This window comes from Rana temporaria, chromosome 1 (genome assembly GCF_905171775.1).
Source record: "Rana temporaria chromosome 1, aRanTem1.1, whole genome shotgun sequence".
In the NCBI taxonomy this organism is placed as follows: domain Eukaryota; kingdom Metazoa; phylum Chordata; class Amphibia; order Anura; family Ranidae; genus Rana; species Rana temporaria.
Window position 1 is genome coordinate 126477793 of NC_053489.1, and position 12875 is coordinate 126490667.

Consider the following 12875-nt stretch of genomic DNA (forward strand, 5'->3'; position numbering starts at 1 on the left):
GCAAAAAAAAATGGGCTAATTTTACTTTTTCATTTTTTTAAAATTCATGAAAGTAAATTTTTCCCAAAAAGTTGTGTTTAAAACACCGCCGCACAAATACCGTGTGACATAAAATATTGCAAAAATCGCCATTTTATTCTCTAGATTCTCTGCTAAAAAATATATATATAATATTTGGGGGTTCTAAATAATTTTCTAGCCAAAAATATGGATTTTAACTTGTAAACACCAAATGTCATACATAGGCGTAGGCATGAAAGGGTTAAACATCGATCAATGCAGGCCTCTTTCAACAAACAGCATGTCAGTCTTCTGTAATTCAAGTCATAAGTATTAATGATGTTACTAATGAAGCAAACGCATACAAACACAGGTGCAAATGATATCTCACAGCAGCACGTAATTACACTAATGTGATCGCACAAATAAAAAATGATTCTCCGTTGCAGCGCGCCTCCCAGAAGATGTCACGTTTCTGAAAGGCTTTGACTATTGAGAGGCACATACACATCTAAGATGCTCTTTCAGTTAATTAGTATGAAAAATAACCGTACACCACAGTTTTCACTACTTCAAAAGCCTTCTGTGTTATTAATAATTCATTCTCATGGTATACGATTAATTTGTAGTCTTTTATACGCCACTCATATTTATTTCAGACTCCGTGTCTTTGCAGAGAGAGAGGGAGGGGATGAAAGCTCTTCACTGCCATCAAAGAGACACTTTTAAACAGTCAGCAAGATGTGATGGTATTGCAGCCATTTCTAATGGGACTTGTTATTGCAGCTTACTTGAGCTTGCTGGGTTTCTAGTGTTTTAATACCTGTGCAGCATTATAAAATAGTGAATTATGCTTCATTTTACTGCATTGTGACAAACGCTTATGTGATTTGTTGCCGCATTTATGCACATCTTGTATCATGTCTTTGCTTTAGAAGGATGCTTTTCACTTTAATAAAGTATAGGGTATAAGTGTGCTCTAAAACCTGGTACACACTTTAATTATTTGTATATTCATCCCATTGCTGTACTAACTGTATGTCAGTACAGCAAATTCCCTGCTGAGCTATTGTGTTGTTGTTTTTTTTTGTTTTTTTAACATTTGTCTTCTTTTTTTTATTTTATTTTATTTAGCAATTAATAAAAAACCCATTGGTGATTAAATACCACCAAATGAAAGCTCTATTTGTGTGAAAAAAATAAACATTTAGGGCCAGATTCTCGTAGAAGAGCGTATCTTTGTTCCGGCGTAGCGTATCCTATTTACGCTACGCCTCTGCAACTTTTAGACAGGCAAGTGCAGTATTCTCAAAGCACTTGCTCCGTAAGTTGCGGCGGCGTAGCGTAAATAGGCCGGCGTAAGCCAGCCTAATTCAAATGTGGAACAGGGGGGCGTGTTTTATGTAAATGTTATGTGACACAACGTGATTGACGTTTTTCACGAACGGCGCATGCGCCGTCCGTGGAATATCCCAGTGTGCCTTGCTCCAAAGTACGCCGCAAGGACGTATTGGTTTCGACGTGAACGTAAATTACGTCCAGCCCCATTCACGGACGACTTGCGCAAACGACGTAAAATTTACAAAATTCGACGCAGGAACGACATCCATACTTAACATTGGTACGTCGCATGTACGCCTCCATATAGCCGGGAAAAGCCTAGCGCAAACGGCGTATCTGTACTGCGTCAGCCGGGCATACGTTCGTGAATTTGCGTAACTAGCTGATTTACATATTTCTAGGCGTAAATCAGAGTACACGCCCCTAGCGGCCAGCGTAAATATGCAGTTACGATCCGACGGCGTAAGAGACTTACGCCGGTCGGATCTAATATAAATCTAATCAGGCACATAGATACGACCGCTCAGACTCAGAGATACGACGGCGTATCTGGAGATACGCCGTCGTATCCTCTTTTGAGAATCTGTCCCTTAATATAGGTACAGTGTTGCATGCAATTGTCATTTTCTGCACTAAAAATGCATGCACAGTGTTTTCCATGTACTCCAATGGCTCTAGTTGGCTCTAGTTCATACCATGCAGTCAGATTCCTCTGTTTCCGGAGCAGAAACGGACCGGAAACTGACTGCATGGTGTGAACTAGAGCCATTGGAATACATGGAAAACACTGTGCATGCATTTTTGTGCAGAAAAAAAGCCCACAGAACTGAACGGAACTGCATCTGGTGTGAACTGGCCCTCAAAGTGTGACAGTGCTGAAGGCTGAAAATTGGCTTAGGCAGGAAGGGAATAAAAGTGCCCAGTAGGCAAGTGGTTAATTTTCAGGAATTTCCTTACACTTCCTGTTTTGACTATGAAACCCTCCCTTACTCTATCCAAAATAGGGGGGTAGCTTTACCCAGGGTTCGACAAAACCCTGGCGCCAGGTCGCAATTGCGACTAGAATTAGCGGCCTGGGGCGGCACAGCTGGGGTATCATGGGGCTCCGTGTGATCCCACCTCCCCGCCGCGAGATAGCGTCGGGCCGTACCGTCCGGTAATTGAGGCTGCGGCTTTACGGCCTTCTGCAGGCCTATGGTTCCTTCTGTGATCTGGCGCCATCTTGTGGTGGCCGTTGGTATGACAAGACAACCATCAATGCTAATGCAGCTTCCCCTGTCTGTTTTCACTGCCATCTCCTTCCCTCTAATTAGAACCCTCAAACATTATATTTATTTTTTATTCTAACACCCTAGAGCAGGGGTCTCCAAACTGCGGCCCGGGGGCCAGATGTGGCCCTTTACTTTCTTTTATCTGGCCCTTGGGGCAATATTTCATCTTTTGACATAAAAAATGGGGCACAATTCCTCCTAATGACACCAACAATGGGGCACAATTCCTCCTAATGGCACCAACAATGGGGCACAATTCCTCCTAATGACACCAACAACGGGGCACAATTCCTCCTAATGACACCATCGACGGGGGAAAATTCCTCCTAATGACACCATCGACGGGGCACAATTCCTCCTAATGACACCAAAGGGGCACAATTCCTCCCAATGACACCAACAATGGGGCACAATTCCTCCTAATGACACCAACAAAGGGGCACAATTCCTCCTAATGACACCAACAAAGGGGCACAATTCCTCCTAATGACACCAACAAAGGGGCACAATTCCTCCTAATGACACCAACAACGAGGAACAATTTCCTTCTAATGACACCAACAAAGTGGCCCAATTCCTCCCAATGACACCAACAATGGGGCACAATTCCTCCCAATGACACCAACAATGGAGCACAATTCCTCTCAATTACACCAACCATGGGTCATTACTCCTCTCACTGACACCAAAAAATGGGGCATTGTTTACTCCTGCTGATACCGGAACATTTTTCTATTTCCAGTGGCCACAGTCCGGACCCCCTAAAGTCTCAAGGACAGTAAACTGGCCCTTTGTTTAGAAAGTTTGGAGACCCCTGCCCTAGAGAATAAAATGGCGGTCTTTCTGTGACACCGTATTTGCGCAGTGGTCTTACAAGCGCACTTTTTTGGGGAAAAATACACTTTTTTTTAATTTACAAAATAAGACACCAGTAACGTTAGCCCAATGTTTTTTTATATTGTGAAAGATAATGTTACGCCGAGTAAATTGATACCCAACATGTCACGCTTCAAAATTGCGTCCTCTCGTGGAATGGCGACAAACTTTTACCCTTTAAAATCTTCATAGGTGACGTTTAAAAAATTCTACAGGTTGCATGTTTTGAGTTAGAGGCGGTCTAGGGCTAGAATGATTGCTTTCGCTCTACCAATCACGGCGATACCTCACATGTGTGGTTTGAACACCGATTTCAAATGCGGGAGCTACCCATGTATGCATTCACTTCTGCGCGCAAGCTCGGCGGGACGGGGCGCGTTCCTGGCTCCTAACTTTTTTTAGCTGGCTCCTAAATTCCAAATTTTGTCATTCCCTGGCTTTACCTATAGTTCTACTTTACGTTGATGTTTTAAAATTGGAATCAAAATAATGAGTTATTACAATTACATGATTTTTTAACTTTTCTATAAATCTTAAGTTTTTTTTTGGTTAACATATAGAGTGAGCAATCTTTCGCACCATGCAAACCCAGTGCAATGAGAAACCAAGAAATCATAGGAAGTAAAACTTTTTCATGCTTTGTAGGGCAAAGTTTTTGTGACTATTGTACTTTATTTTAAATGGCCCATTTTGTTACTTCAGATCATGTTGTTTTGTTATCTGTGGTTTTCTGTAAAATTATGTTTTTATTTTTTCCCCCTGGAATTAGGATAATAACTTCTTAACAGCCCGTTGTGATGCCATGGAAAAGGATTCTTTACAAACATCTCATCCCATATCTACTGATGTACAGTCTCCAGAGCAAATTGAGGAAATATTTGACGACCTTTCTTACATTAAGGTAATATTTTGTAATCCTTTTTTTATTATTTTTTTATTTTTTATATTCTCATGAGCAGACACGTTTAGATTCCCTGTAGATGGCAGCAATGCACAAGAATAATAGAATTCTCTAGTGTCAATATATTTAATTCTATCCATTTATTGCAGGCAGCTGATATATACAGGGACCCTTTGTTCCAAATATAGCAGTGCTTGTTGAGCTGACCAGTTGTATCAAAGTAATCCTTTATCTAGCCAGACTTAACGCTGACTACAAATGTTAAACATGCATATTTATATGGAGCATGAAATATATACATAATATTCTGTGGCCATTTTTCAGGAAGCAAAGAACATGCTGATTAAAAAAAAAAAACACACACATACTTTAAGTCGAACCTCTAAAATATGTTTCCCCTGTACAATGCAACATAAACATGCACACATAAATAGGAGTACTTCTATTACCCAAAATTTAAAGCGGAGTTCCGGCCACAATTTCACTTTTTAAAAATAAATACCCCTGTAATACACAAGCTTAATGTATTCTAGTAAAGTTAGTCTGTAAACTAAGGTCCGTTTTGTTAGGTTGTTACAGCATTTAGACACTTTATAAAATAGAAATTGACTGGGGCCATCTTAAGTGTGGGCATCATGAAGCCAGACTGTATGACTTCCTGGATTTCAGCCTTGCAAATCTCGCACATGCTCAGTGCTGCACAAGCAGTGTCAGATCAGGTTTCAGCACCTGTGCTGTCCAAGTCGCATGATTCTTTGAGACTGGGGAGTGCACAGACTCCTGAAAAGTTACACCCACTACATTCCCAGGAGTCTGTGCGGTGTAGGTTAGGAAGCATTAAGCACCTAGGTGCAGGAAGTGGGAAGATTAACTATTCTGCCTAGCAACAACACTTTGAAGGCATCTAAAAAAAAAAAAAAAAAAAAAAAAATTGTAAAGGACTAATGACATTTTTTTAAAACTACTGATGTAATGTTATATTTATGGGTGGAACTCCACTTTAAGTATGCTTAGACTAAGTACCTGGTACTGTTAATATTGGGGAATCAATAAAGGTCATTGTCCCTCCCCTTTTAGCTGGTAGTATCTACTAAGATCTAAAGGTGCCTACAGACTGTTCGGGCAATGGTCACCTGACCACTTTCAGTTCTTGGCTTTCAGGCAACAAATTGTGCTTATTTGTTAGTAAGCTTTTTAACGTAGTACTATGCACTATGCTGAGTGTATTAAAACATTGTGGTAAGCAAGTGTATTATAAACGGATGTCTGAATGTTAAATAACAAAAAATGTTTTTGGTATTCATTATATTTTGGTAATTTTCCATTATATGGAGATCTTAAAGTGGTTCTAAAGCAGAAGGCTTTTTACCTTAACCACTTGCCGGCCGAACTATAGTCGAAATATGGCTGCAGCGCGGTCGGCTCACGCTTCCGGCATGCCCCCTGGGGCGCACACATGGAAGTGTCCTTGATGGCCGGTTTCCGGGCAACCCAGTGTTCAGAGGGCCGCTACCCATCAGAAAATGCAACTGAAGTGCCGTTCTGTCACGGCCATCTTGGTACATCTGCAGTAAGCCTACAGTCAGAAGGCGGCAAGCGCACATCTTTTTTACACCCACTGTAGTCTTGCATTTCACACTTATTTTTACTAGTAAACTAGGCTTATATAGTGAAATACAGTATTATGAAAAAAAAAAAAAAAAAACTGTGGTGATTGAATACCACAAAAATAAAGCTTTGTGTGAAAAAAAGTACAAAAATTTCATATGGGTACAGTGTTGCATGACTGAATAATTGTCATTCAAAATGTGAGAGTGCTGAAAATTGGCCTGGTTAGGAAGGGGCTTTAAGTGGTTAATGCATGCTCTGCATTAAGGTAAAAAAAAACTTCAGCGTGCTGCTCCCCCCCTCAGTCCCCTGTTGTACTTACCTGAACCCGATCTTGATCCAGTGATATTCACAAGAGCAGCGTCTCTCTCTCTCTCCTCATTGGTCAGAGTCAGGAGCCATTGGCTCCTGCTGCTTTCAATCACAGCCAGTGTGGAGGGGACAGAGCAAGAATGTAGCTTGATATGGGGCACTCAGAAGGGGGTAGGAGCAGACAGCAGGGGACCTGAGAAGAGGATCGGGGCTGCTCTGTGTAAGACCATTGCCCAGAGCGGGTAAGTACCGTATTTATCGGGGTATTGCACGCTCCGGCGTATAGCACGCACCCCTAATGTGGACCCGCAATTCCTGTAAAAAAAACAAATTGAGCACTTACACTTTTGGTGTCTTGCGCGGCGTCCATCAGCGGCCTCATCGGGTCCGGCGTCTGTCTGCGGCTTCGGTGGTGTCCTCCCGGGTTCTCCCGCACGGTCTCCCAGTCGAATCGCCGCTTCCCGCGCTCAGTTTGAATGCCTGCGCCGACATATACCGAGTGCAGTACACTCGGCTACATTCGGTCAGGCTCGGCTTCGCTCGTGCTCACGCTCTGTGACGTTTATGGGTGAGCACGAGCGAAGCCGAGCCTGGCCGAATGTAGCCGAGTGTACTGCACTCGGTATATGTCCGCGCAGGCATTCAAACTGAGCGCGGGAAACGGGTATCGGCGTATATCGCACACCCACGATTTTCCCCTTATTTTAAGGGGGGAAAAAGTGCGCGGTATATGACGATAAATATGGTATAACATGGATTAAAATTCAGCCGGTTCAACAGGGACCAGCCGAATTTAGATCCATTTATAGGCAAACTGATTGTACAGAAGTTGGCTTTCCTGAATAATCGACGCCTCTAGCTATAGCCGACAACACTGATTAGTGTGTTCTGATCGCGGGGAAGTCTCTCCCCCTCCATTAGAACACATCAGTGGGAGCGATTCCACCTCAAATAAATGGATGGGGGGGTTCTTTTTTTTTTTTTTTTTTTTTTTTCTTTCTTCATGTTTCTTCTCCTTCTTTTTTTTTTTTTTTCTTTTTCAATGTATGGCCAGCTTTAAAGTGTATTGAGGGCAAAATTTTTTCTTTTTAACTTTGTATCCATGAGAGAGATTTAACTTGGCCTAGAGCCACAACAGAATAGAGCGTCACCAAAACAGGTGTCTTCCATTAAAAACAAAACAAAAAAAGGGAAAGGTTTGGAAAGATAGAAAAGGGGGAGAAGTTTCAATTCCCCCTTTTCTCATGGGAGAGCGGCAGGGCAGGTGGTTTCAAGGCTCTGCAAGGGTTGCCTGTCACGAGGCTTGGAAGAGCAAAAACGTGACTTTCCCGGGCTTTCTTTGAACACCTGGTATTCACGAGGCCTGGGGGAGGGTTACACGTGACTTTCCCGGGCTTTTAGGGTTCTTTGGGCCCAGTACCAGTTTTAGCCAGTTAGATCCAGTGTTAGTTAGGGCTATAAAAGAGAGGGTTCCGTACCGCTGATCAGTTGCCTCAGAACAGGATTGTGGTGTCCCCCCTCCCTGTTTGTTATTTTTGTCACGGCTGCAATTATGTGGTAATGTCACCTTTTAAAAAAAAATAAAAATAAAAAAGTATTATATGTTTAAAGGTGGACACAATTTGTTATGACTATCTATTTGTTATGGGTTATTTTTGAAATCTGCATTTTATACAGCCTGAGCCTTAGTTGCTGGGTTTGTTTTAAGTGTTAATAAATGAATTTTATGAATTAAATTGTCTTTAAACCAATAATAAAGCAGCTGCGACCTTATTTATTCCATGCAAGTGTTGGTTTGTTATTCTTTTAAAGTTATTTATTAATTAGTAAGGGGTCCTGCCTGCTGTCCCATGTTGATTTGCCATCATTTTCTGTCCTGCTGGCAATGGTCACTAGGAAATATAGAGAAGGAGAATCTACCCAGCTGGGACACAGTTGCTAACCCTTCCCCACTCCATCCAGAACTAAAATAACAACTTCAGGTATATTTTATAAAGTAACTTTGTAGCCCCATTATCATGTCCTCACCCAGTGATATATTGTGTCAGTATACATCTTTCATTCTGCCACAGCATGCCCAGTCTTCTAGGTTCACTGCCTCTTTGGTGACACCAGTCATAGAAATGAATGATCTGTCTGTCTTCCTGTGGTAAGCAGATGCAATTAAAGTAGGCAGGATGGTAAAACTAATTAGGGTGGTTTCGGTGAGTTTGTGAATACCACAGATAATAATTACAGCCAGAAGTTTGATAAAAGCCCTATTGTTATCATTTCAAATTGTATTTTGTATTTGCATATCTCTCTTGTACTTTAGGGTGCTTCTGTTCTACTAATGCTTAAAGCATACCTGTCTGAGGAGAAGTTCCATGAGTGTGTCATGCAGTATTTAAAAGAACATCAATATGGATCGACAAAGAGTGATGGTCTATGGGACAGTATGAACCTGGTAAGTATTTCTATATGTACTGTAGATCAGCAATCCCTGGTGTTATCACTGGTAAATGTTAAAACCTATGTAGGGAGATTTGGCTCATCTTAGAGTATTATCTGAGGTTGTTCACTTCACTGGGTGTATGGAGGGTTTACATTAACTTTAAATCTGGTTACTGTATGTTCATGTTCTCCGTTGACAACGAGAGTTGTTTTGTAAATTGGGTATCCTTCTTGGCTAGTACAGATGAGTCTTTTGGTGTTAAAGCATGATGAGGCTACTGGTCTTACAGACTGTCCTTGGTTCTAATGCATGATGAAGTCCCTCGTGTTCAAGGCATCATAAGTCCGTTTATATGTCAGTTTATTTACCGTAACAACCGACCTAACAGACCTCTCTGTAGCTTTAAGTTTGAGACACTCTCTTACCTGTTTACTGTAGCTATACAGACAATAGACTGTTTAAACAGTCAATTGAATACAACAATGGTATCTACGTTCCCATTTGATCCAACAGCATTTGTTTGAGAAGTTCTGTGTCTTTAAAACCAGAATTCTGTTCCAGTCTTATAATAAAAAAATCATATTTTATATTAACCACTTAAGACCCGGCCATTATGCAGGTAAAGGACCTGCCCCCTTTTTGCGATTCGGCACTGCGTCGCTTTAACTGACAATTGCGCGGTTGTGCGACGTGGCTCCCAAACACAATTGGCGTCCTCTTTTTCCCACAAATAGAGCTTTCTTTTGGTGGTATTTTGATCACCTCCTGCGGTTTTAATTTTTTGCGCTATAGACAAAAATAGTGACAATTTTGGAAAAAATTCAATATTTTTTAAGTTTTTGCTATAATAATTATCACCAAAAAATATATAAAACATTTTTTTTCTCAGTTTAGGGCGATACGTATTCTTCTACTTATTTTTGGTAAAAAAATCGCAATAAGCGTTTGATTGGTTTGCGCAAAAGTTATAGTGTTTACAAAATGGGGGATTGTTTAATGGCATTTTTTTTACTAGTAATGGTGGCGATCAGCGATTTATTTATTTATTTTGTGACTGCGACATTATGGCGGACCCCTCTGACACATTTTTGGGACCATTGTCATTTTCACAGCGAAAAGTGCTAAAAGAAATGCACCGATTACTGTGAAAACGAAAATGGCAGTGAAGGGGTTAACCATTGGGGGCGCTAAGGGGTTAAGTGTGCCCAAAGGGAGTGATTCTTACTGTAGAGGGGCGTGGCTGGACGTGTCACGTCACTGATCGTCGTTCCCTATTTTTTATCCCAAACTAGATAAAATATTCTAAATGGGTTAAACAGTAAAGCCCCCCCCCCCCCAGACAGAACATTTAAAATAGCTGTTGAAAATCAAAATAGTCTCCATACACACATGAGGCCATTTTGTACGCCAGGGTGGCCGTATTACATTTTCCAGCTTGTGCTTTTGAATAGTTCTTTGGCTTCCATTCTGATCCAATGGCTTTAGTACTACAAAAGTGTTTTTTTTTTTCCATTCTGCATATTAGCTAGATAATGTGCCTCATTTAAAGGAGAAAGTATAGCCAAAGCTTTTTTTGGCTGTACTTCTGCTATGGATCACAGGAGTGCAGTTCATTCTGCACTCCTGTGACCCATTTTTTGGCTAAAGTCCGCTGTCGGCTGATGTCACAGACCCGGTCCAGGCTCTGAAAAGATCCCGACCATATGGTCAGGATCCACCCAGAAGGCTGAACTGAACTGGCAGCTGGCTGGGCTAACCGCTCCCGCCCACTCCACAGCCCAGCACTCCAGTGAGCGCTGGAGGGGTAGAGCAGAGAGCTTATGATTGATGGTCAAGGGCTCTCTGCAGACCGAAGACTGAGAGCTGAGTGATGAGCTTTGTTTGATTGCTCAGTTCTCGATGTTGGAGGTGGCGGGGACAGCTGCGACTGGGATCGGCGCTGCATCCATCTAAGTACAGTAAGAATAATTGATTGTTTTGTCTTTTTTCTAATTCCATACTTCTCTTGTAAGTGCAAGGGTGGCAAGGATTTTTTTTTTACCCATAAATGTCTTTCTTTTTAACCTTTGGTTGCCCCTTGCTGTCACTAACTAACCCCAACTAATTCCTTCCTTTTAGCCTTCTGGCTTTGACTAGTTTTTTTTTAAACATTTTTAAAGGGGTTGTAAAGGTACAATACAGGAGAGTCAGGACTCACTCTACGTTGCAGTTAGAGAAAGGAGCTAACACAGTGGGCGTCCTGACTCTCCTGTAGTCCAAGGGAGGGGCGAGCACGACACTCCACACCAGGGAGAAAGCCTCGCATTACTGTGTGGAGTTACAGACAGAAGAACAGGAAGTGAGGATTTCTCAGGAGAAATAAGGACATTTAAAAGCAAAATCAAAGGATGAGGTAAGTGAAGGAGGACTGCACTAAGGTAAAGGAAGCTATTTAGGAAAAAAAAATTGTACCTTTACAACCCCTTTAAGGTAATGGCGGTTCGTGTCATTCAATTGGACTTGTTCTGTAATGTTGAGGATGTTTTGCTATTCACTCAAGTAGCTTCTTAAATTTAAAATGTTTTGGAAATTTTTATACTGTACTTTCTATAGTTATGTTTTTCATGTATCATTCTTATTTAGTAGAGTAAATTAAAAAGGTATGAATAAAAAAAATAAACATTTATTTTGTTGGTAAATAACTTTGTTATGCTTCTTACTAGAAGTATCATTCCAGTGTCATGATAAACAGGACAAATCACACAACTAATTTCGTATAGCAACAATTATTTTGTATTAAAATTGCCTGTTTTTTTTTTTTTTACTTTGTTTTGGCCTTTTAAAATATAAATAAATTGTAAAAAGTCTTTAAAAACATTATCTTCTCCCAATAATCTAAACTGATATAATTTTGGTATTGTATGTACTTGTAAATAACAGGTCTCTAGCCAAAATATGAACGTTACTCTGGAGCTTCAACTGTTAGTAAAAACACAGATTCATGTGGTTGCGCATCTTTTAAGGATTTTTGCAAAACCTCCGTTAAAGTTCAATTTTGAAATACTGCAAAAAATGTTAGCGAGTGACTGAGGTCTCCCACTGATAACAAGCTAACATTCTTACTGTTTCATATAATTGTTTATAAACATTGAGTTTACATAAAGAAAAATAAAATGTGTGTTTTTTATAGGCACGAGAAAAGCTCCTTTTCAGTGTTTGTAAATAATATGTACATTAACCACTTGAGAGCTGCGCTATAGACGAAAGACGTCCACAGCGCGCCTCTTAACTGCCGGGTGGACGTCCTTTTATGTGCATTCCCCGCGCGCGCTGCGGGAAAACGCTGTGCCCGGCGCATCGCTGAGATGCCGATGCGCGTGCCTGGTGGCCACGATGTCCGCCAGGTACCCGCGATCGGCGGTGACAGCAGGGACGTGGAGCTCTGTGTGTAAACACAGAGCTCCACGTCCTGTCAGGGAGAGAGGAGACCGATGCTGTGTCCCTTGTACATAGGGACACAGCATCGGTCACCTCCCCCAGTCAGTCCCCCTCCACACACAGTTAGAACACACCCAGGGAATACATTTAACCCCTTCCTCACCCCCTAGTGTTAACCCATTCCCTACCAGTAACATTTATACAGTAATTAGTGCATTTTTATAGCACTGATGCTGTATAAATGTGAATGGTCCCAAAATTGTGTCAAAAGTGTCCGATATGTCTGCTGCAATATCGCAGGCCTGACAAAAAAATCGCAGATCGCCGCCATTACTAGTAAAAAGTAAAAAATTAATTATAAATCTATCCCCTATTTTGTAGGCGCCTATAACTTTTCCAATCAATATACGCTTATTGCGATTTTTTTTTTTTTTTACAAAAATATGTAGAAGAATACGTATCGGCCTAAACCGAGGAAAAAAATATATAAAAATAAATTGGGATATTATTATAACAAAAAGTAAAAAATATTGTGTTTTTTTTTCTAAATATTTTTGTTTATAGCGCAAAAAATAAAAATCGCAGAGATGATCAAATGCCACCAAAAGAAAGCTCTATTTGTGGGAAAAAAATGACAAAAATATAATTTGAGTACAGTGTTGTATGACCACGCAATTGTCATTCAAAATGCGTCAGCGCTGAAAATTGGTCTGGG

General features: G+C 41.0%; 1 protein-coding gene across 1 annotated transcript in view; it reads left to right on the forward strand.

The window, feature by feature from the left end:
- LOC120931284 (leucyl and cystinyl aminopeptidase) overlaps positions 1-12875 on the forward strand; it is a 149702-nt gene that overhangs the window by 102661 nt on the left and 34166 nt on the right. Inside the window, exons 8-9 of the mRNA XM_040342571.1 lie at positions 4258-4389; positions 8624-8755. Coding sequence (XP_040198505.1) covers positions 4258-4389; positions 8624-8755 — 264 coding nt within the window. The remainder of the gene's footprint in view (positions 1-4257; positions 4390-8623; positions 8756-12875) is intronic.